The following is a 25444-nucleotide window of genomic DNA, read 5'->3' on the forward strand; positions in this document are numbered from 1 at the left end:
TGCAGCTGACACCCTAGCCTATCCAGTATCAATCTTGATCAACTGATCTCTGTCAGAATGCTACGTCGTCCCTACACTATGGAAAATATCACACACAATTCCCCTTCACAAAGGCGGCCCCCTCCACAGAACTAACAAACTACCGACCCACGGCGACTATCTCCACTCTCCAAAATACTAGAGAGATGCATTCACTCTCAAATCTCAGACTACCTCCTTACTAAGGACCTCCTTTCTAATACTCAACATGGTTTCCGACCAAACCATAGCACCACCACTGCCTTACTCTCTTTTACTAACACTATCCTTCACCATAAAAACAATGGCCATCTCTTCTCTGCTACTTTACTAGACCTATCTAAAGCATTTGACATCGTCCCACACAAACAACTCATCTCTGTACTCAATAACCTATCCTTCTCTTAGTCAGTCACCAGCTGGTTTCAAAGTTACCTGTCTGACCGCCAGCAATCTGTTGTATGGCAAAATGACATCTCCACAAATACCTGTCTCTATTGGTGTTCCCCAAGGATCCATCCTTGGACCCCCTACTCTTCTCTATTTTCACCAATAATCTAGCCTCTGCCACCAAACATGGCACACTCATACAATATGCAGACAGCTCAACCATCATCTGCTCAGCCCAGTCCCTACTCAAACTGCAAAAGGTCACACAGGATGCTTTTTCCTCTGTTGAAACTTGGCTATCCGATGCCCAGTTAATACTCAACCCAAACAAAACTAAACTCCTCATCTTCGAACTCACCAAACATACTAAAAACAACTGTCACATTAACATCACAGCAAAAGACAACACCACTATCCACCCAACAGATCACACCAAATTGCTAGGAGTTGAAATAGACAATCTCAAACTTGACATTCACATATCTACGACCATAAAAAAAGCCCACAAAAAACTAGGAGCCTTATACAGAAATAAGCAACTCCTCACCAAAGCAGCTATGATTTCAGTTGCAAATACACACCTTATCTCCATCCTACTTTATGCCTCTCCAATATATACCAACCTAAGGCAATGCGATCTAAATAAACTCGAGACCTGCTACAACAAAATCGCCAAATTCGCCACCAGGGCATCCTACCACAATTACCACGGTCTCTCACTTACTGAACTAGGCTGGCTAAAACTCCCTCACCTCCTTCAATGGTATCAACTCACACTTGCCCACAAACTAGTAAACCATCCTCTAAAGGTCCCATCCCTCCAGTATCTACTCCAACCCTATCTCACCACCAAGACCACTATGATCCAGCAACAAAAATCAATTACAGGTTACTAGAGTCAATAACATTGCTGGAGAAGCACTATTCTCCAGTGCTATAGCCAAATTATGGAACAACCCCCCCCCCACAATAACCTCTGTACCATCATGCACCCACTTCAAAGCTTTACTTAAAGCGCACCTAAAAACATGCTGGCTATGCCCCTGTAACTCTCCCCTCTAACTTCTCCCACTCCATCTACCCTTTAGCTCTCTTCCACCCCACAAACTACCTTTGATTACAGCAAGCTTTGATGCTTCCCATGCCTATCTGCTTATTATAGGGCAGTAACTTCTTATTGTAACAATTGTTAATATCTGCTATGACTTCGTGGATGGAACAGATGCTAGTTATCTACTGAATGTATTATGTTCTTCATCTGTAACTATGTCTGTAATACTTTAATTGCTAGGATTCTTCATCTGTAACTATGTCTAATATTTTAATTTGTGGAGCTTTTCTCCCCGGGCCTCCCCTGAAAAAGTACAGTTTTGTACCTACCATAAATGTAGATGTCCGAATTGGATAGCATCTGCAGTCATAACAACTGGGTTGTCCTGTCGTCAGGCAGCCCTTCAGTCGGCCGGATTCCAAAGTCCGGGTCCGGCTTCGGCTGATGTCGCACTTCACCCGACGTCATCTCTGTTGGTCTTCGGGTATAAAAGCATCAGCCGACGCCATTTTCTTCAGTGTTTCTTGCCCCAGATGCCAGAAGCCCTATAGAAGGCTAAAAATTTTGGATAGATGCCAATGTTTCCAAAAGATAGAGGTAAACACAAAAATAAGCATGTATGTACATAAATACAAACAAATACACCATGAAAGAAATCCCCCACTAGCTAGCTATTAGAAGGGTAAACACCCTAGGAGTACCACAGAGGGAAGGAGGAGGGTAATCCTGACTGCAGATGCTATCCAATTCGGACATCTACATTTATGGTAGGTACAAAACTGTACTATGTCCTTCATGGATGCATCTGCAGTCATAACAACTGGGTAGAATACCATAGCCAACTAGGGAGGAGGATAAAAGTAGATTATGGTGTGTTTAGGATCCCTTGCAGAACAGCAGTGGCAAACCCTGCTCGGGATCTGGAATATAGAGGTAAATTATAATGCTTGGCAAATGTATGCACGGAGGTCCAAGTAGCCGCCTCAATAATGTCTTTGGTAGCCACTCCTCGTAAGAAGGCTGTGGTAGTGGCTGTTGCCCTTGTAGAGTGAGGTCTTATGTTCTGTGGAATTGGTTTTCCATGGAAGGAGTAACAGAATCGTATGCAATTTCCTATCCATTTGGAGATTGTCTGTTTGGAAATAGCTTTTCCTTCCCTTCCTGTTGCATAGGCTACGAAAAGTTGGTCAGTCTTTCTGCTATTTTTTGTTCTGTCCAAGTAGTAGCGTAGCTGTCTATGTACATCCAAGTGGATTGCCTGGTTTAAAGACACTCTGGATACCACCTTAGGCATAAATGTAGGATTAGTCCTCATGGACACTCTATCTTGGTGGAAGATTAGAAAGGGTTGCACTGCCATTAAGGCCTGTAGTTCTGAAACCCTCCTTGCTGAAGTAATTGCCAGTAGGAAAGCAGTTTTCCATGACAGGTGTTGTAGGTCTGCTGTTGCTGCTGGTTCAAAAGGTGATAGTGTCAATTTTTCTAGCACAAAGTTCAAGTCCCAAGCTGGCAATGGTGGTTTCCTTGGAGGTTTTACATTCTTGATTCCTCTGAGGAACTGCCTGAGCAAAGGGTGTGAAAAAACAGGTGGATCAAAGCTGTATTCTGCTGAAATAGCTGATGCATGAATCTTGGAGGAGTAGGACAGGCCTGAGTGAAGTAGTTCGGCCAGATACTCCAGAATGTTAGGCATATCTATGTTTGATACATCTTTTCCTCTTTCAGAACTCCAAATGACAAACCTTTTCCATTTCCCAGCATAATTCCTTCTAGTTGAAGGCCTGCGTGCTTCAAGAATAATGTCTTTAACTCTTTGTGAAAGTTCTGTATTAGCAGCTGCTATGTGATGCTCCATGCAGTCAGTTGCAGCGTTTTTAGGTTTGGATGCATGGTGCTGAAGTTGTTCTGAGTTAGCATCAAAGGCATCAGGGGTATTGGCCACATATTGTTCCGAGACATGCTCCTCAGCAGTGGGTACCAATGCTGTCTTGGCCAGTTTGGAGCTATCAGGATTATCCTTGGACGTTCCTCCTTGATTTTTAGTAGTACTTTGTGTATCAAGGGAAGAGGTGGGAATGCATATGCTGTTAGGCCTTTCCAGCTGAAGGAGAGCGAGTCCACTTTCCATGCTAGTGGGTGGAATGTCCTTGTGCAGAATTTTTTGAGCTGGTGATTGAGAGGTGATGCGAATAGATCTATCTGAGGCATTCCCCATTTCTTCGAGATGGTCTTGAAGATATCAGGGTGCAGCTGCCATTTGTGGGCATCCGATGTGGTCCTGCTTAACATATCTGCTAGAGAGTTTTCTTTTCCTGGCACAAATATTGCCTGTAACTGGATGTTGTAGCTGAGTGCCAGGGTCCACAGCTCCAAAGTCATTCTGCATAGGGGTAAGAATGAGTGCCTCCCTGTTTGTTGATGTACCACATGACTGTGGTGTTGTCTGTCCTTATCATCAAGTGGTCCTCCTTGAAAAATGGTCTGAACTTTTGGATTGCCAGTTTTACTGCCAGCATTTCTTTTAGGTTGATGTGCAGGTGAAGTTGGTCCTGTGTCCACAATCCTTGTACGCATTTGTCCAGCATATGCGCCCCCCATCCTAGGTCTGAAGCATCTGTTGTGATGGTTTGGCTTGCTTGACCCTTGCGAAAGGGCAGGCCTGGGTTTGACTGGCATGCCTGAGCCCACCATAGGAACTCCTGTTTTAAGCATGGTATTAGTGGGATTTCCGTTTCTAGGCTGTGTCTGTGTTGGGACTATAAATTCTTTAGGTACCACTGTAGTTTTCTCATATGTAGTCTGGCAAATGGAACCAAGATTATGCATGATGCCATGAAACCCAAGGCCTGCAGTACCTTTCTTGCTGTTAACTTGTTCAGTTTTGTTAGTGCCAAGAAGTAAAGAGGGAGTTCTTTTGTTTTTCTGTAGTTAGGAATGCCATTTGTCTTACTGTGTCCAATTCCGCTCCCAGGAAAGTCCTTGTCTGGGATGGTATCAGTCTTGACTTTTGTAAATTGACTGTGTATCCCAGTGCTTGAAGCAAGTAAATGACCCTTTGTAAATCTGTTGTCAGCTTGCTTTTGTTGTCTCCTTGTAGCAGGCAGTCGTCCAGGTATGGATAAATTTGAATTCCCTGTAGTCTGCAATGGGCGATTACTGATGCCAGGCATTTTGTGAATACTCTGGGCAGTAGATAAGCCAAAGGGCAATGCTGAGAATTGATAGTGCTCTGATCCTGCAAGAAATCTGAGGTATCTTCTGCAGATTGGTCGAATGGGGACGTGCAGGTATGCCTCCTTGAGATCTAGAGTTACCAGCCAACACTCCTTGCCCAGCATGGGAAGAAGTTGCTGTAGGGTCAGCATTTTGAATTTTGGGACAATGATGTAAGTATTCAGGGTGGACAGGTCTAGAATTGGTCTCCAACTTTTTCCTTTCTTGGAACTAGGAATAGTCTGGAGTAGAACACCTTTCCTTGCTCTGCTGTTGGCACTTTCTCCACAGCTCTCATGTTTGCTAACTCCATTATCTGTTGTAGAGCCTCTGTCTTTTGATTTGGAGGTAGATTTGGCATTCCTCTTTGTCTGGTAAAGTGTGGAAGTGGAACCGGTAACCTTGATCTATGGTTCGTAAAATCCACTTGTCCTTTGTTATGTGGTGCCAGTTTTTTGAAAATAAGGTTAGCTTTCCGCCTAGAGGAGCTGCTATTTGTTCCCTGGTAGGCGGGTTTAGGATTAAGTCACTGTGGCTGTGTTGATGTAGTGGCAGGTGTTGAGTCTGTGACTCTGTTGTTACCTTGCCACTGTCGTCCTCTGTAGGCACCTCCTCTGGATTGGTTTCTGCCTCTGGAACGTCTATTCCTGCCCCTTTGAGGTCTTGTGGAGTCAGGAAAGGACCAATTTTTGGCAGGCCAGTTCCTGCTAAACCTTGGGGGTTGAACCTGCAAGAAATCTTTAACTGTCTGGACTGATTTTGCCTTATCTTCCATTTTCTTCATAACCTGCTGGGCAGGTGTACCAAACAAACTTGTCTTATCCATAGGAGCATCTAGCAACTTAGATTTAACATGATCCGGTAGAGCTTGCTCCTTTAGCCATGCATGCCTTCTAATTACTGTGCCAGTCATGGCTGATCTAAATGAAGCCTCCAGTGCATCATAGCCACATTTTAAAGAATGGTTACTAACCTGCTGTATGTTATTTACCATTTCTAATACATATTTCTTATCAAGAGATTCATCAGTGGTTAGCTTTTTAGTTAACTGATCAAGCATAAACTCTTGGTATTGTATCATGTGAAACTGACAATTTAAAGCTCTAGCTGAGAGAGTGGCTGAAGTGTAAACCTTTTACCCCATCTGTCTAATGACCTTGCTTCCCTTTCAGAAGGAATAGGGTTTTTAGCTATGGTCGCTACTGCCTTGGGACCCTGGGATATAGTTTCGGGTCTGCAAGAGGGGCCTTGTAAAGGTGGTGATGAGTATCTGGCACCCTGTAAAATCTGTCTGGTTTGGCAGGGGCTGGGGTAAAGAATCTGGAGCGGAGCAGACATCATTGAAAGCATCATCCACCACAGAGAGAACAAGAGGTATAGCTAAGGGCCTGTGCTGTGGAAGGTGTAAAAGGTCCTAAGTCTTTTCTGGAGTCTGAAAAATCCTGTTGCTGCCATTGGAACTGTTCTCGCATGGCATGCAAGGTTTCCCCAAAGGAGAATTCTTCTGGTGGGGAAGCAGCTGGAATGGATTCTTCAGCATCAGAATCTTCAAAATTGGAGAAAGGAGCCTCTGGCTGGTCAGTTATGTCTGATTCATCAGCAGAATCATCAGAGGACACTGGCTCAGGGGGCTCTGCCCTAGGTCTCTTCTCTGGGGGCTGAGAGGCCCTGTCTGGGTGAGATTGAGATCCTCTAATTAATGAAATTAAATCTTCTGCCAAAGTAAGCATTTGAGAGCTAGAAGAGGGCCTGGTTGAGGGGGGTTTAACAGGCACTGCTTTAGTAGTCTTGGCTGCTTTAGCCCTGGCGAAGGCCTTAATGGACATGGCTGCTGGAGGCCTAGCAGCACCACGTGCTGGGGTAGAGACATCCAAGGGGATGGTGTCTGATAAGTCAGTGGTAAGCACCGTAGTGGGTAAATTTTCTGAGGCCGATTCAAGAGTGGTAGCAGGGGCCTCAGCTGTAGGAATAGATTCAGCTGTATTTTGATCAGTTTTCTCGGTTTCGGGCGAAACAGAGACACTCGCGGTTTGCTTAACCATGGTTTCGGCCGAAACCGCGGACCGCGAGTGTCGGTCTTTTTCTTTGCGTTTTTTAGCAGAATGCGAAGTCGGAGGATCCGACGGCATAATGTATGCAAAATCAGAACCGAAAAACTGTTCTGCGAACTCCGACCGACGCCTAAGCGTTCGTCGGTTGAAAGAAGCACAGGCCGAACAGGCTGCTACGTCGTGGGCTGGGCCTAAACAAGGCAGGCAGTAAGAGTGGAAATCTTTATGAGGTATTTGTTTCCCACAGGTTAAACAATTATTAACTTTTTCTGACATCGGCTGAGGCAAGAAAGAGTCCCCAACGGGGTACTTAGCTTTAGAAGTCTTCGAAGTAGTATTCGGTAGAAGTAATCTCTGGATCCGACCGACCGGCACTTGCGAACAGCTTCTGCTTCGGGCGCCACGCGGCAAGAAAGACTGAAGAAAATGGCGTCGGCTGATGCTTTTATACCCGAAGACCAACAGAGATGACGCCGGGTGAAGTGCGACATCAGCCAAAGCCGGACCCGGACTTTGGAATCCGGCCGACTGAAGGGCTGCCTGACGACAGGACAACCCAGTTGTTATGACTGCAGATGCATCCATGAAGGACATCAGACCTGCGTCAAGTCGGACATTCCCATTCAAATGTAAATAAATAAATAAATATATATATATATATATATACTATATATATATATATATATATATATATATATATATATATATATATATATATTAGTTTTCTATAAAAATGGGGAAAAACATAATCCGGTCAGACCATCGAAAGAACAAACGAAAGTTGCAACCTACATCTTGACACAATGTTGAATAAGTTGAATAAATTCAGCAGATTTGACACTGTTGCAGAACACAGCATGTGATTTCCTTATAGGAGCACACTTATTTGAAACACCTACACCTTGCTTCATGTTTTTGCAGGGGGGGGGTAAGTTCCCCTGTGCCCCCCACACCCTCTGCTAACTGTATATTCCAACTCCGAGATCGCACTACAGTGAGGGAAGGGATGAATGTCCCAAACCACACTGTACTGCGATCTCTGTGTAGCAAACCTATATATATATATATATATATATATATATATATATATATATATGTATATATATAGATATATACACACACACACACACACACACACACACACACACAGTAAAAATTATGTACTTTCGGATGGCAGAACTGCTGAAGGTCATACTAAGTACTGAATATGTACTTTCTTGCTCTAGCATTAAAGCAACAATCAAGAACACAGTCCAGTATTTTCAAAACAATCACACAATCTTACCTTGGTCTGGGCAGCGCATGCTCGAGCAAGTAGGGTCTTTCCAGTTCCAGGAGGCCCATACATCAGGACCCCCTTTGGAGGCTGAATCCCTAGGTTCTCAAACTTCTCCTTGTGGTTCATCGGTAGTACAATTGCTTCAACTAGCTGGAAGAACAAACCACAAAACTACCATTAAAAAAGGCACAGTATCAAGATTAACCATCATACTCAACCCATTTCCAAGCTAATGAACTGTGGTTTATGACTAAACCTGGTTTTCCACAGAGGACTTTGGCTACAGCACAAAAGGCATTTAACATGAAGGAACTAAGTAAAAAAAAAACACACAGGCAGGCCTTTCTACTAATGTAAACTATCATGTATCAATAAAACCATACTATGTCATTTCTTAATCACTCCACTTAAATGTTTTGTTGAGATTATAAGAATAAAAGAAGCGACAGCTACATTATCTCTGTGTTCCATTTCTGGAAAAAGGACTTAACTATGCAGACAACCGGAGGTATACAAATACTTTTCTGCCCAAGTTCAACTGTTTACAGCTGATGAGTCAAAAGGTGTCCTGATCATCACCCCTCCCCCACCCTACTTTTCCATCACGTTACACTAGCATCCACTCCAGGAAAGAAACTGCAAATTTCACATGCAAAACAACCCAGGATGCTTTTCCAGTGTCTGTTCCATCTGAAAATCTTTAATAAATGCCAGAGAAAGAAAATCTAGGATAATTTTCCAAAGAAACTGTCAGGCAGCTGATAAGTGTCCTGCCAAGGGTCAGCCCTGTCACAGCTAACTCCATCCCTTCACCCAGGACTGGCCAGCAAATCTGACCACTCCATCTTACCTTACTCTGTATCAGTTCATAGTATGATACCATATCATAATGTATACAAACAAATGAAACCCCGTGATACTTACTAAAGAATGACTGTAAACCATTCATCACCAGTAGAATAAGTCCAAGCCAGATTTAAATTCACACACAACATTCTGAAACTCAATTCCAGTAAGATAGAGGCAGTTAATTAAACTTCCACTCATCTCAACTGTTCTAAGTGTGCACTTACATGAGCATGAGGCCTTACAATTTCGTTTTTATCTATTGACAGATATTACCTACTTTTTAAAAAAATGTATTACACATGCCATTCATATGACTGAAAATTGAGTTTACTCTCCACTGATGTATCCAAATCGCAACGCAGTGACCACCTCTAATTCTCTATCTATGCAACAGATTTTACTCCTATTACCAGAAACTATACTTTTAGTCTTGCTACATTTGCAATCACAGTATTAAGGTTATCCCAAGTGGGCTGACCCTCTGGCTTCTGGACTAGTAATCAATGCCTGATCACCATGGTGCAGAGGGACACCCGATCTCTATGTGAGTAGCAGCTTGGATTTGTTAGTGACACCCAGCCATATTATTTTACCAGCATTTTTACAACCAACATAGTCTGTTTGTAATATGTAATGCTGGTATTATGTAATGCTGTATCTGCTTACTCTTGGAGCTTTTCTCCCTGGGCCTCCGCTGAAAATGGACATGCATCCAGTCGGACTATCCCGGTCAACAAATGTAAAATAAAAAAAAATCCTGAGTTTGTGATTGTGGAACAACATGTGATTGGATAAGCACCTAGAAAATATTATTTTGCTTTGTTGACTGCCCCAGTACATCTGCCTAGTCACCAAATAAACTGAATGAACACCATACGTTAGAAAATATTGCTGTGGCCAGCACTCCGTCACAAAGCCCACAAGCATATGCAACAATAGAAATAAAATGAATCGGATAGTCTCTGCTACAAAAATCATGCCGGAGTACAGTCTTGTACCTTAAAAACATCTTATACCATCTTCCTAAGAATTATCCAGAAAGAAGCATCTACAGCTTGCTATGGATCAACTGGTGAAAATCAACCATCTGTCTCTGCCTGTAAACATAAGTCATGTTAAGTTCAGAAATGCACCAGAACCTTGCCTGTAAGCCTCAAAAAAGATAAATAACCATGTTACAAAGAAGTGTATATAAAAATGATTTCTCAAAATAAAATCCATATAAATGTTAAAAAACCTTAAATTTATGATAAAAAGAAAACATACAGAAAATTACGCCGTCAAAATATTACATAACCATATTTGCATTTTTTTCACTCCGTTTTCTCCCATCTTATTATTCTACCTCCAGACTATTCAAAGAGCACAAACATGTTTATCCACCCATCAAAAAATCACATATAATAATTTTTTTGTCAGGTTTGCTCAAAACCTCACTTCTCATTTTGCTTGCTAATAAATCCACAAAACCTAAAACTCGCTTACAATAAAAGGATTATAACATTATTGCGCACATACGCGTTTAGTAAACAACCATACACATTCAGCTTGAGCCTTCTACCTCATCTAAACCTTTACCAGAAACTTCTCATGTCTTAACTACCACATAGTATCCTGCAAAGGGCTATCTGCTTATCCCTCCGTTTACACCTTTTCTTTAACCCATTCAGACCTCTACTATGAGATTCTCCCATGCTGGCACCTCGTTAATATTTCTGCAGACTACTGTCCTCTATCACTTACTTTTTCTCTCCAAACTTTAACCGTTTTAAATAAAGTCTTATTCCCTATATCCAGTCTGTTTTTGGTTTTTATTTCAATTCCTTTGTTCAAAGTCATAACACAAATAATACTAGAGAGAAATTTTATCCGAAAATCCCAAGTGCTCTGCTATTACTTGCAAATACATCTGGATAAAGGCCAACTACAGCACAATGTGTTAACCACTGTCAGACCCCCTTTTGTCCTCATCTCTATACAAATCCTTCTTCTTATGTCAAGCCTTTCCACGGGGCTCCAAGTTTTTCTCTCTCAAAATTGTTCTCAAAGCCTCATGAATATTTTTTTTCTATTTTCATACTGAACTCCCAAACATCTCTACACTATCCTTCATAAAACATCTGCTCTCTACCATTTTTTACCCAGCACTCAGCATGTCTTTACTTACAAGTAATCTGACATTTCCCAGTTATACCATTACGATCTGTACACGGACACAAATCTATGATTACAGTAGTAAACCTACACAGCTCATATCATTCAGAAGTCTCCTCCAATTCACTCCATATCCTGGGTCAATCTTTTAAACTTCTTATCACTACATTTTAGTCAGACTATACAGCAGTGGACAGAGGGTTTAAACCTTGCCTCACCCCATATTTTCATATCTGTCTTATTACCTAACTTACTATTAACCTATGGAATAATCTATGCACTCCTGTACACAGTCTACATAAAATACTGAAATAAACCCAGATCTATAACTACCCTCAATCTCAAGTGATTTCCCATTATTTGGCCAATATCAGTTTTATTAATAGCTTTAATGTTTTAGGTATTTGTGTTATTTACTCCATTGCGCTACATGTTTCTATTAATCTGTATAGTGCCTGGTGGCAGGCACAGAGTTGAAGTCAACTACATTATTGAACAACTTGGTTATATTGCAACCATTCAATTTATCTTCCGATCATTTCCCCATTAATTCTATTACTTCCAATAAATGCAAGTTATGTACTTACTGTAACGTTATATCTCTCTGGTCTCTGTCCAGACGGTGGAACAGCAGGACTGATGCCTTTGGCATCCTTTAGCAACAAACTCCTTACAACTACAACTCCTTCCTACTTAACAGTCCCCTGCTCTAGCTACCTTTTCCTGATCAAGAAAGCAAAGTGCTATACGAAATGAGACAGTCAAGAAAGAAAAGTAAAGAATAGTTAACTCACAAATCTCTCTAAAATGACAGTTTTGTGGGGGAAGGAAAGTGAGCTGTTCCAGTGTCCGAACAGACCAGAAACTTAGATTTTTCTGGTCCAAGTACAGAACGTGCACATTTTTCAGGTCCTATTCGGACACTGGAAGCGCAAGAGACCGTCCCCAACTAACTAGAGTGGCCTAATCCAGTAAATCTTTGAGAATGGTTGCTCCAAAGGATGCTCTCATTCTTGAAACAAAATCAAGACTACAATGTTTAGCAAAAGTATGAAAAGAACACCAAGTAACAGCTGCAGTTATTTCACAGAGTGGAAGGTAACAAAGGAAAGCCATGGACATAACTTGAACCCTAAATGAACAAGACTTTGATGGAACAGAAAGCTGTTTGTTCGATGAAGCGTGAAACTAAAAGACCATCTGAAATCCATTTTGCCAACACAATCTTGGCAATCTTGTAACAAAGCCTAGGGGCTGAAAGGCTAACAAAAAGTTGCTCATCTTGTCTTGAGCCCTTTGTGCAGTCTAAGTAAAATAAAAAGGTTATGTCTTGCCACAACTTGGCATTTGTGTTGTCTTCCTTTATTCCTCTTCACAATAGGGTCTCAGATCTGACCTTAGAATCCGGCTCGGCCACATTCTACAGACTTAGATCAGACTCTCAAGCTCCTCCCTCTTACCCATAATTCACTACATCCAGGCCAAGTATCTCAGATCAAGTCTGCTGATTCCATAAATCCAACACTCATACAGCAAATGAACAGCAGATGAGTCTCAGGCATGGGACATAGCAGTCTCTTCATACTCCAGGATCCTCTAGAACAAAAAAAAAAAAAAAGTAGGGGGATGGTTGGGTGGGAAAGTGATGAAGGAAGACAACACAGATGCCAAGTTATGGTAAGACAGAACCTTTTAATCTAATATTAACTTCTTCATTCCTCCTCACAACAGGGTCAGAGTAGCCAGATATGTAGTGGCTACTTTGGGCATAAAAGAACTAGTACGTAAAGATACCCTGTCCTTATGAAAAATTATATAAGGAGGTTTGGAGGACAAAGCTTATAAGCTCAGAAATTCTCTTAGTAGAAGTTATAGCCACCAGAAAGATAGTCTTCCATGACAAACTTCATATCACAGCTTGCAGCTGGTTCAAAGGGTCCCCTGGGTCAAAGCCTGCAACACAACAAGAAGATCCCAAGGAGTAGGGGGTCCTTGATGGGAGGTCTCAATAAGAAAATAACTTTCATAAAGGATATGCCCAACCTAAAGATGAAGAGGGAACAAGACTTGCTTGTAGTAAGTTAGAAATAGCTGCTAGCTAAAGTGTGATGGTAGAGAAGCTAGCACCCCCTTGAATAGAGTACTAAGAAATAGCAGAACATCTAAAATTGGCTCTGAGAAGGGGTCACTGTTTGTTAGTAGCCCAAATGACAAACCTTTTCCACTTACTGTAGACTTTTTTGGTGGAAGCTTTTTGCAAAGCTAGAAGTATCTTTCGGACTGGGGAATTAAGCCTGGACTGCCTCACTAGGATTGGAAGTAGAAAAACTAAGAGGTCAGTCTTCGGCACGAAGATTTGGATGTTGCATCCCTGACTGGTGAGAAAGGAGGTCCTGATTTGGCTCCAGTATCTAAGGGGGATATTTCAGATGAGACCAGAGGAAGGGGAATCACACTATCGAGGTCAGAGGGGGGCAATGAGGATGACAGAGCTCTTCAACCTGCTTGCCTTCTGAAGAAACTTCAGGATGAGCGGAAGGGGAGGATAAGCATATAGGAGACCCGGTGGCCAATCGTGGACTAGTGCATCCCTCAGAGATTCCCCCGGAGGAGGGATCAGAGCAAAGAACTCGATGAATTTGCTGTTGAGGGGAGAGGCAAAGAGGTCACAGCAAGACTGACCCCAGAGACTGAAGATCATATTCACCACTGACTGACTGAGGACCACTTGCGTGGGACCAAGAGCGATCTGCTAGGTCTGTCCATCTGATCATTGGTTTTCCCCAGGATATACGTTGCAACTAGAAGGCAGACTAAAGATATCGCCCATTCCCACACCCTCATGGCCTCCCTGCACAAGGGGTAAGAATGGGTTCCTCCTTGTTTGTTGCTGTACCAGACAACTGACATGCTGTTGGTGTGTACTGCAATAGTCCCTAAGGGGAGAGCATACTGAAAGGCTTGCAACTTTAAAAGAACTGCATTCATCTCTAGGACATTGATATGTAACCTGATCTCGATAGCGGACCACATGCCTTGGACCATCTTCCTGTTGTAATGCCCCCCCACGCAAACTAGTAAGTGTCCGTGGTCATGGTGGCCACTGGGGTTGCTTAGGAAGGGACTGCCAAGAAGGAGATTGCCCAACTGTATCCACCAGCTGAGGTGACGCTTGCAAACTGGAATCAATCTGATGGGAATGGACAGTGGGTGAAAGAAGATGGATCACTGGGCTGCCAATGTCCACTGGAGAACCCGCATGAAGAATCTGGCTAGGGGAACTAACAGGATAGCTGCTGACATGGATCCTAGGGCTTACAAGACCATGCATGCTGGAGGCGCCTGTTGGGACGACGGGGCCCTGGGCCTGTTTCCTCAGTGTTATGTGGTGTACAGGGAGAGAAGCTATCTGGTCCCTTGTATTCAGCTGTGTCCCTATAAATTCTAGGTTCTGCACAGGGGCTAGGTTGGACTTGTTCAGGTTTATGGTGATTTCCAGAGAATGTGATAATTTCAGCAAGTAATCCCTGACTTAGATTAGCTAAGGTCATGTGGGAGCATTAAGGAGCCAATTGTCTAAGTATGGAAACACCCAGAATCCTTTGAGACTCATGAGAGCAGCTACCACTGCTGTGCATTTCGTGAACACCTGGGGGTCTGTGGCGAGCCCAAAGGGCAGTGCTCTGAAATGGAAATGACTGGATCCTAGCCAGAAGCGCAGATATCTCCTTAAGTGCCTGTCTATTTTGATGGGTTAGCACATGTCCTTGAGATGTGTCGAGCACATCTAGGCATCCTTGTGCAACAGTGGCAGAATGGACTGAACCGTAACAATTCGGAACCTTGACTTCTTTACATAGCCATTTAAGTGGCTTAGACCTAGAATGGGTCTTAGGTTCCCTGTCTTTTACGGCACCAAAAAGAAGCAGGAGTAGGTTTTGAATCCTGTTTGTTCAGATGGGACATCTTAGACAACTCTCTTTTGCAGCAGTTGTTTAATTTCCTGTGCTGCCTACTCCCTCTGACTGGGTGGCACACTGGGGAGGTTCTTGGAGTTTGGAAAATGAAATATATTAACCTCTGGATATTATGCTCATCACCCAGTGGTTTTGAGTCAAATGGGTCCGGGCTTCTGTGTACAAAGCTAGTTGTCCCCCAACTGCCTCCAGAAACTCACAGTTGGGCAGTGTTTCAACAGGGCTGATGGGGTTTGTTGGAAAAAGTTTCTCTAAAGCTCTGGTTTTGCAGCCCCCTCTGCCTCTAGGGTGGCATCTACCATCAAACCCTCCTTCTCTCCCTATAGAGAGTATTCCCTGCATGGGTCCTGGAAAGGCCCTTGGGATTTATAAAACCAAATTTTCTTGCTACCTCCACGTTAGTTCCTGGAGAAGGACCCTCTGGGGTGTAGAAAATTTGATTCCTACAGCAGAAAGGGTCTTCCATCTTTTTATTCTGCAGAAAAAAGTATCTCAAACCAATGGCCCACACAGCGAGGAGCCATTGTAAGGGGCATTCCCAAAGGATGCCCTAATGGGTGCCACGAAACCACATAGCCTCATCCAGGAATGTCTTCTTAGGGAAAGTCCTAAATCGGTTGCTTGTAAGGTCCGTGGTATGGAAGATAAACCTCATCGATGGGTTGGTGAAAGAAGACACAGTGGTCAGCTTGGGAGAAACTTTCTTAAATTCCTCCACAGGTAAGGACTCAGAGTGAGAGATGCTGACAGTTCATTGATCAGATCTCTCTGAAGTTGGGTAATATCGGTCAGGTAGTTCAATGACCTCAGCGCAAAGATGACCAAGGCATAAACATGCTTCCCAATCCTGTCCAATGCTCTAGACTCCTTGTTAGGTGGATGGACATTGACAATTTCTTCTGCCACTCTTTCTTAGTGGCTACCACTACCATGATGGCATCCCCTACGGGACCCTTGCTACAGTGTTTCCTATCTGACACGGTACCAGGAACCTATCGGGTCATTTGGGTATGGGTGCGATGGTGTCTGGTTCCTTTCATGCCCAGCGAGATATCAAACCAACCAGGGCATCTGCCGTGGAGGGGGGGGGGGTCACCCAGGACATAGATAGGCCTGTCCCGAATGCCTACAAGAGAAATGATTCCTCAGGAGGAGGAGGTTGGGCAGACCACTCACCTTTTTGCTTCAGGATCTCTAAGATGTCCCCAAAGAAGACATACTCAGGTGGGGATTGGGGGGGATCCTTCCCCTCATCAAAGTCAGGGTCCTCGGCTAAGGACTCCACTGGGGAGTCAATGTGCCTCCTTTTGCAAATCTTCTGAGGGATGTCTTCAGCTTGGTACTCTGGGGAAGTGTCAAAAAAGGGGATCCCTCCTGGCCCAGGAGATCCTGGAGGCCGGTTGGGGCAAGTAGACTCCTGGCAGGATGAATGGGCTCAAGGCCTTGATCAGACAGGGGTACAGGGCTGGATTGTGGGACATGTGTCGATGGATCTCGAACTCAAGAAAAAAAACCCTACACTACCTGAAAAGCTGATGGACAGGGAAAGGTCCTGTGTCTCTCACAAAGCCGAAGCCACAGAAGGAAGACCACCAGGACTCACCCTGGATCCATAACTTCCAGAAAGGACTGGACCCAAGCTGTCAAGTGTCAAGGCGCCTAGAGGAAGAGATGGCTCTGTCAAAGATGGATCAGATCCCATTCCCATAGACCCAGCACAGACACCACGGCTTTGAGACTCATTCTGCTTTGAGAGAACCAGAAAGTACAGTTGTGTACATTTACCATAAATGTAGATGTTCGAGTGCATTTAGTGTTGCAGTCATCACATTTGGGTTACTCCCGCCAGGGTAGCCCTCAGGCGGCCCGAACACCAGAGGCTCAGTATTTCTGCGTCAGTTGCCGTTGCTCCAGGACTGACATCAGGTCATCAGTGTTATAAATTAAGGCAGCTGACGCCTTTACATTAGTTTTTCTTGCCCTGTCAGGAGCCCCCAAGAGGGAGCTAGGTTATGTCGGAAGAACACCAGTAGAAACTAAATACCAAAACATCCTTATAAGGATAGAGAGAGAGATAAATTGAGAGAGAGAGAGAGAGACAAGTGGTATGGAGGGAAACCAGGACTGCAACATCTAAATTTATGGTAAGTGTACACAACTGTACTATGTTCTTCATGTTTCACTGTTGCAGTCATCACATTTGGGTTGATTCCCAAAGCTGAAGAAAAGGGTGGAGGCAGTCAAAAAGACTGGGGGCTGGCTAGGATGCCTGCAAGACTGCTGTGGCAAAGCCTGCCCTGGATTTGGAGAAGATAGACAGGTGGTAATGTTTGGTGAAGGTATTGACAGATGTCCATGTTGCAGCCTCCAGATGTCCCTTGGTGGGGATCCCTCTGAGGAAAGCTGCAGAGGTGGAGGTTGCACTGATCGAATGTGTCCTGAATCCCTTGGGGGGAGGTTTTCTGTGTTGCTTGCAGAAGAAATGGATGCAGTGTGCTATCCATTTGGAAATGGTTTGTTTGGATATGGCCTTGCCCTCTGCTCCTGTAGCAAAGCTGACTAACAATTGATCAGTCTTCCTAAATGATTTAGTCCTGTCTAGGTAGAATCTGAACTGTCTGTGCACATCTAGAGAGTGCAGAATCCTTTCTCCCTTGTTTTAAGGGTTAGGGGAAATGGTTGGCAAATGAATGGATTGGTTGAGAGCTACACTACTGGACACCACATTTGGCATGAAGGATGGGTTAGTCCCGAGGGAGACCCTGTCAGCATGGAAAATGGTGAAGGGCTCTACAGCCACTAGTGCTTGTAGCTCAGATACTCTTCTAGCTGAAGTGATGGCCAGAAGCAAGGCTGTCTTCCAACAGAGGAACTTTAACTCTGCTGATGCTGCTGGTTCTAAGGGGGGCAGGGTGAGTTTTTCCAACACAAAATTAAGGTCCCAAGCTGGGGTAGGTGCTCTTCTGGGTGGCCTCAAGTTGTTAGCCCCTCTTAGGAACTGTTTCATGAGAGGGTGGGAGAAAAGAGGTGGCTCTGTGCTGAAATGAGCTGAGATAGCAGAGGCATGAACTTTAATGGAAGAGGATAGACCCCTGTGTAGTAGGTCAGACAAGTAATCCAGGATGAGAGGTAGGGAGAGCTATGCAGTTCCGGCTCCCTTAGCCTGGATCCAGGTGCAAAACCTTTTCCACTGGTCAGCATAAGACTTTCGAGTGCTAGGGCGTCTGGCCTCACGTATAACATCTAGAACTTGTTTACTTAGGATTGGCAGCTTGTGCAATGGTCAGGGAATAAGCCAGGCTGCCAAGATTGAGGGTTTGCAATTGGGGATGCATGAATTCTCCATTCCTCTGGGTCAGGAGAGTTGGGATCTGAGGGAGATGCCATGGTTGGAGTGGTCGCAGGCTTCGCAGCAAAGGGTACCAGTGCTGGCATGGCCAGTCTGGGGCAATCAGGATTGTCCTCGGTTTTTCCTCCCTTATTTTGAGCAGTACCCTTGTAATGAGCGGTAGAGGGAGGAATGCAAAGACTGAGAGGTTGACCCACTGGAAGGATAGAGCATCTACTTTCCAGGCCTTGCTCTAAGGTTCCCTGGTGCAGAATTTGCTGAGCTGATGGTTGGAGTGGGAAGGAAAGAGGTTGACCTACGGGGTGCCCCATTTCTGGGTTACAAGGGTGAAGGTTTTTTGGTCTAGCTGCCACTCGTGTGGGTCCAGAAGATTGCTGCTCAAGTTTTCTCTTAAAACCTAGTTGCCGTTTGGTCTTTTTCAGGCTTGTTGGCTGTTGGTGAAGCACCCCAAGAGGAAAAACGCTGAGAGAAGAAGGGAGCCACTTTTGAGATTTTAAGTATTTTTTCTCTGTTTATTTGCTAAGTTTTTCTGCATAGCTGCCTAGCTTGAGCATTTTCTGGCTTGTTAAACTTGATTTCTGTATTAGTAGCTGTATTTAGAGCACAACCAAAAGCTGTTTGCTGAATTTCCTGTTTGCACTTAATTTTAAATCGTTTTCTTAAAACTTGCATATTTTCTGTCCTTGACCTAGCACTCTTGTGTGGGGTCATTTACTGCACTGTTATAACTTGATATTACTTGTGAACCTCTGCTATCTCTGTAAAAACAAAAACAAAAAAAAATCTTGCTTTTTCCCACTTTTCTGAGAGTTAAAAGTTCAGTTACAGGCTTGCTGTTCCTGAACTGTTTGAAAGTTTCTGTGAGGCCATTTTGCTTGGGCTGAAGGAGGGTCTCTGTGTTTATCAGTGGCAGTGACTAACATTGAGCAGCTTCCCTGCCCCGGAGAGGTGGTTACTGACTTGAAACTGTAGTTTTATTGGCCACTAGGGTCATTTCCATAACTCCTTCATTTGTCCTCAGAGGAGTGGTTTAGGGCAGTGACTTGTGGTTTGTTGGCCAATTTGGGTAATTTCCTGTCTTTTCCAGCCCCTGCTATAAAGCACGCTTTAAGCCGATTTAGCCGGAGTTGCTACTGTTGCACACTAGGGCAGCGTTAAGCAGGTTTAAACTATTCGGGCTACCTAAAGTCCACTCTTCAAATTTTCCCTTAAAACTACCTTCCTCGAACTATACTACTGATCTAATCAGCGTATCCTATAATTAAAAGATCATCTCTACTTGTCTCCAAGTAGACTATTCTCTATCTGTTAAACGTAGCACTTGCTCCTACAGTACTTATTACCTTGATACAGCACTCTTGTCATAGATAGTACCCCAAAAGGCAACCCCCATTTCTCGGTCACCCACGCCCGAATCTTTTTAAAGTTTTTTTGTCTATTCCTTCTAGCATGTCGAGGGATCAGTTGCTAGTGTCCTCTCCTGCTCAGCTGGTGAACCTGGGAATATTGAGGCAATGTTACAATTGCCTCATGTACACAGACAACCCTCTCCTCCTCCCACAAAACACAAATACATGCGAGAGATGCAACTATACGGCCAAACTGGAGGCTGAGCTCTCTCAACATAGGACTGGCAAGACCAGTCAGGAGGAGAAGGTTACCACACACACTATAGACCCAGTCTCACATATTACCATTACAACCTCAAATCATACGCATAAACACACAAAGACATACTCGGAGGCTCTGATCAAAAATCTACCAAAACAGCAGAGGCCACCAAAGCAGACACCCAAACAACCACCACCTCAGAACACAACACCTGAAACACATAGACCTCACAGTCAGAGTGTCAAACAGTCACAGCCCTTAAGGCCAAACACAATGCCAGACACACTAGTCATTGGTGACTCCATAGTCAGACACACTGACGTCCCGCTCACCAGACTGAGTAAGGAGAAGGTCACAGTAAGCTGCCTGTCGGCTAGAATCCGCCACATAACGCAAGCACTCAGGTCTCTCAACAGCAGGTACAAATATGATTCAGTCATTGTCCACGCTGGTGTAAACGACCTGAGGCATTCCTTGGACTACATGAAAAGAGACATTGAGGAGCTCTCTGATTATGTAGCCCAGACAGGTATGACCCTGACCTTGAGCAGTATCCTACCTTCACCAAGAATGATGCCACAATACAGAGATAAGATGATCAGCTTTAACAATTGGCTTAAACACTGGTGTCATTCAAAGGGGATCCAGTGTCTGTCTGCCTGGGATGACATGCTGGACAAGCCACGCTGCAAGGGACGGCTTGCACCTGTCACCCTGGGATTCCGGATATTGGCAAAGGCTCTTGCCACCCCATAGTGCCTTTTTAGGCAAGGCTCAAATTCTAAACCTACCACCCTAGAACACAAAAAGGAAAAACTAAGGGTAATGCTGCTCAATGCCAGAAGTCTAAATCTCAAAATGCACACTTCGAGGCCCTTCTCAGTATGGAGAACATCGATGTCTGTGCTGTGACAGAAACCTGGTTCAAGGCTCCTGAGAGCACCCCAGCTATCAGGTTTTACCTCATATCATGCGTTCGGCCCCAAAATCTGGACAATACCAAGAAAGGAGGGGGTATCCATATTCATCAAGGACACCCACACCTCAAGACTGGTGGCAACGACGATGCATCGGAGACCATCCCGGTGCAATTAACCATAGGCAAGACTGCTCTGCAACTTGTAGCATGTTACAGGCCACCTCACAAACTCAGGAACCTCACATGGCCTTCCTGAAAACACTAGAGGGATAAATGTATCACCAAACACCATCATACTAGGTGACTTCAATTACCCTAATATAGACTGGGAACACTACTCAAGCCCAAACACCCTAGCCCAAAAGTTCCTGGAATTCATAAACTCAAATGCTATGGAACAACTAGTCACCATCCCCACAAGAGGAGATAACATACTTGATCTCATCATCACGAACATGGGAGCACAATGTTCAACACCGAGGTGTACCCTCACTGGTGAGATCAGACCACAAACTAATCTCGCTGGAGGTCCTCATCCCACCCCACCTGAAATAAAAAGACCACAGTAAAGAACTTCTCAAAAGCCGACTTCACACTTCTAAAGACTAGTGTGGTCTCCTTTAAGGCCCCGAGCCGTGGAAAACAGTACTCAAGCCGCTGAATCACTTACAAATGCCTTCTACCAGCACCTGCAGGACTGCATGGATAAGGCAATCCCAAGCAAAACAAAGACTCTTTGTACCAAAGGCAAGCGTCAGTCTGGTGGACCCCAGCCATAAACTAACTCTACAACAAAAGGAGGAAGCTACTACAAGATAGAGCAAAATCCTTAAAAGGTAAGACACCCTTGATCACTATAAGTAAAAACTAAGAGCTCTCATAAAATCATCCATAGCAAATTTCGAGAGAAAAATAGCTAAAGACTCAAAAGACAATCATAAGGCCTTCTTTAGCTATGTTAGAAACCTGGGAGGAAACTCCCAGATATGCTCAGAGCTAGTTCAAAATGATGTGAAGATTACTGATCCTACAGACATTGCCAACATACTGGCTGACAGGTTCAGTGCAAACTTCTCCCCTCCCCAAAGGAGAGATATCTATACCAAACGATTGCAGCCCCCAAACATCTCCAGCCCAAGTGAGAACTGCTCTCTCCAAAGCAAAAACACAGCATCCATGGGACCTGCTGGTTGGCCCGGCTGTGAGCTCCATGAACTCAATGAGGAATTAAACCCACAGCTAGGACAGCTCTTTAATCAAAGTCTTACCTCTGGATACGCACTCCAGGAGTGGCGACTGCAACTGTGGTACCACTTCACAAAGGCGGTGCCTCCACCGACCCTGGAAATTACCGCCCATTAGCTTGACAAGCCTTATCTGCAAAGCCATGGAGAGGATCATTATGGACCTCATAAATAAAGACATAGGGAATTTGCAGACTTTGGATCCAACCCAGTTTGGCTTTGTCAAAGGCAGATCATGCCTTTTAAACTTGGTTGACTTTTTGAAACAGTCACCAAAGCCATTGATGAGGGAAAGGCAGTCCATACAGCCTACCTCGATCTGGCTAAGGCCTTCGATACAATACCCCATTGGGTATCATTGAAAAACTCATCAGCTTAAATGTCAACCCATACATCACAAGATGGGTTGCAAACTGGCTGAGTGACAGAACCCACAGGGTCAGAGCTGCTGGCCATGTCAGACTCAAAGCCTGTCACAAGTGGTGTCCCACAGGGCTCAGTCCTGGGCCCACTCTTGTTTGGCATCTACTTTTCCGAAGTACAAGCAAACACAGGAGGGTTATGGCTGACAAAGTTTGCAGATGACTGCAAACTGGGCACCATAGTAGAAAACACATCTGACACAGATATTCTTCAGAAGGGTCTCACAGAAACGGATAACTGGTGCCAGAGCCACGGCCTAAAGTTAAATGCCAAAAAATGCATAGTCATACCCTTCGGGGAAAAACAAGGTTACCCCTAGCTACCAAATAGGTGGCAATCCACTGAGCACAGAAGAAGTTATCAGGGACCTGGGGACCCAGGTTGATAGTAGTCTGTCATTCAACACCCATGTAGCTAAAGTAGTTAGGAAGACCTTCTACATTGCCCACCTTATCATGAAGGGATTCTCATCTAGATCAAGGGAGGTCATAGTCTCCTTTACTCATCACTCATCAGACCAATGATTGAGTACAATGCCCCATTGAATGTATCTGACCCGACACTTGCAGCAGCTGGAGAGGCCACAAAAGTTCCTCACCAAAAGGATAAAGGGTCTCAAAAATCTGTCCTATGCTGCCCGACTGAAAGAACTCCAGCTCTATTCAGTCGCTACCGCTTGCTCAGAGGTGACCTTTGCCTAACATACAAGGCCATGTCAAACCCAGATTTGATGAATATGCTTCACCTCAAAAATCTAGATCCATCAGAGCCACAAGGGCGGAGACTTAAACCTTGACACGGCTATTAATAGGACGTGCTGGAGGGATAGATTCATCACCCAAAGACTCCTATGCTGTGGAACAAAATCCCGGTACATGTGAGGCAGAGCACCTCGCTGGCCTTGTTCAAGAGAAATCTTGACCAATGGATGGGAGATCGCAGATATACCCCAGGGATTACCTCAGTGTCACTGCTCGACAGAGGCACAGCAAAATAATGGGTATAGTTCCCCATACTAAAGGGGTGGTGTAAGCCACAAAACGATGGGCTAGGCTTGTAAATGCCCTCGGGCAGATAGCCTAGTATGAACCTATGAACCTATGAACCTATGAGATTTTAGAGAGCCTGGCAGGAATTGTGCTAGCAGGTGTAGTTGCATGGCTGAGGCTGTGTGCCAAAGGGTCATGGTGAGCCTGCACACAGGGTATGAGTGAGTGCCTCCCTGCGTATTGATATACCACATCACACTGGTGTTGCCTGTTTTGATCAGTAGAGGCCCCAGGGAGAGTGGGGGTCTGAAAGCTGTCAGAGCTTGAACAGCTAACATCTCTTTTTAGTTGATGTGCAGATGTATTTGGTTTGGACTCCATTGGCCCTGAATGCACCTGCCGTCCAGGTGTGCACCCCAGGCATAGTCTGATGCGTCTGTGGTGAGGGTCTGGGTGACATGGGGTTGTGAGAAGGATAGTCCCTTGTTGTGGTTGCATGCTGCTGCCCACCAAAGGAAATCTTTCCTTAAGCAAGGTATCATTGGTATAAGAGTTTCCAGGTCTTGGGAGTGTTGACACCAAAGGCTTTTTAGGAACCCTTGTAGTTTCCTCATATGCAGTCTGGCATATGGGATGAGTAGAATGCAAGAAGCCATGAGCCCCAGAGCTTGCAGGATTTTCCTTGCAGATAACTGGTGTCTGGTGGATAGTTGAGAGAAATAGGTTGTCAGGTAGGTTTGTTTTTCTGGTGTAAGGAATGCCATCTGGGATGCTGTGTCCAGGCTTGCTCCCATTAATACAATTTTTCGCGTGGGTACTAGTTTGGATTTCTTTTCGTTGATAGTGTATCCCAGGGAGGTCAGTAGGTCCTTTACAAAGGTCAGATGCTTTAACAGCTTTTCCTGATTGTCTGCCTGAATCAGGCAATCGTCTAAGTATGGGTAAATTTGAATATTTCTTTGTCTGCAAAAAGCAATGGCGGGAGCCAGGCATTTTGTGAAAACTCTGGGAGCAGTGGATAAGCCAAAAGGAAGCGCAGAGAACTGAAAGTGCAGTGATCCCACCCTGAAACAGACACATTTCCTGTAAGATTTCCTGACTGGGATGTGTAGGGTAGGCCTCTTTTAGGTATAGGATGGCTAACCAAGCATCATTGGATAGCATAGGTAGAAGTTGCTGGAGGGTGAGCATTTTGAATTTTGGTATCACCAGGAAAGTGATTAGAATGGATTGATCGAGGATGGGGTGCCAGGTGCAATCTTTTCTGGGTACCAGGAAAAGTCTGGAGTAGAAACATTGGCCTGCCTGTCCTGCAGGAACATGCTCTATTGCCCTCATCAAGAGCAAGGAAATTACTTGCTTTTTGGCCTCTACCCACTGGTTTATGGGAATATCTGGGAACCCTTTTGGGGCTGGTAGAATGTGGAAATAAAATGTGTGTCCCTGTGACACTATGTTGAGGACCCAGCGGTCGTTGGTAATGGTGGCCCAGGTGCTTGTGTTGAAGGAGAGTTTTCCTCCTAGGGGCAAGAGCAGGTGGGCAGAGGGAGGGGTGGAAGCGTGAAGTCATTGTGAGTTCTTACCATGAGGGGGTGGGCTTGGCACTCCCTGGTTTTGAAGAGGAGGAACTCCATTGTTTAGATCTTTCTGCATTCCCTGGGGCTGCTGTCTGGGGGTTTCTGGGCTGAGCTGACATGAAGGGTGCAGGAAAGGACCAGTGCTTGGAGGGGCAATGCCTACTGAACCTCGGTGGCTGGACCTGCAAGAAGTCTTTAACTGTCTGCATAGATTAAGCTTTTTCTTCCATCATTTTTAAGACCTCCTCTGCCTTGGTGCCAAATAAGTGGTCTTTGCGCAGTGGTGCGTCCAATAATTTGGATTTGACATGGTCTGGCAAGGGCTGTTCCTTTAGCCACGAATGTCTTCT

At 44.6% G+C, this 25444-nt stretch overlaps 1 protein-coding gene across 1 annotated transcript in view; it reads right to left on the reverse strand.

Annotated features, from left to right (window-relative positions):
* The window catches only part of PSMC3 (proteasome 26S subunit, ATPase 3), a gene marked incomplete in the record, with an annotated part of 1066102 nt that overhangs the window by 675175 nt on the left and 365483 nt on the right, over positions 1-25444 (reverse strand). The window contains 1 exon segment of the mRNA XM_044082888.1: positions 8009-8152. Within this exon segment, the coding sequence (XP_043938823.1) occupies positions 8009-8152 (144 nt within the window).

The sequence above is a fragment of the Protopterus annectens genome, chromosome 9.part0 (assembly GCF_019279795.1).
Source record: "Protopterus annectens isolate FY-2018-M chromosome 9.part0, PAN1.0, whole genome shotgun sequence".
NCBI classification, from domain to species: domain Eukaryota; kingdom Metazoa; phylum Chordata; order Ceratodontiformes; family Protopteridae; genus Protopterus; species Protopterus annectens.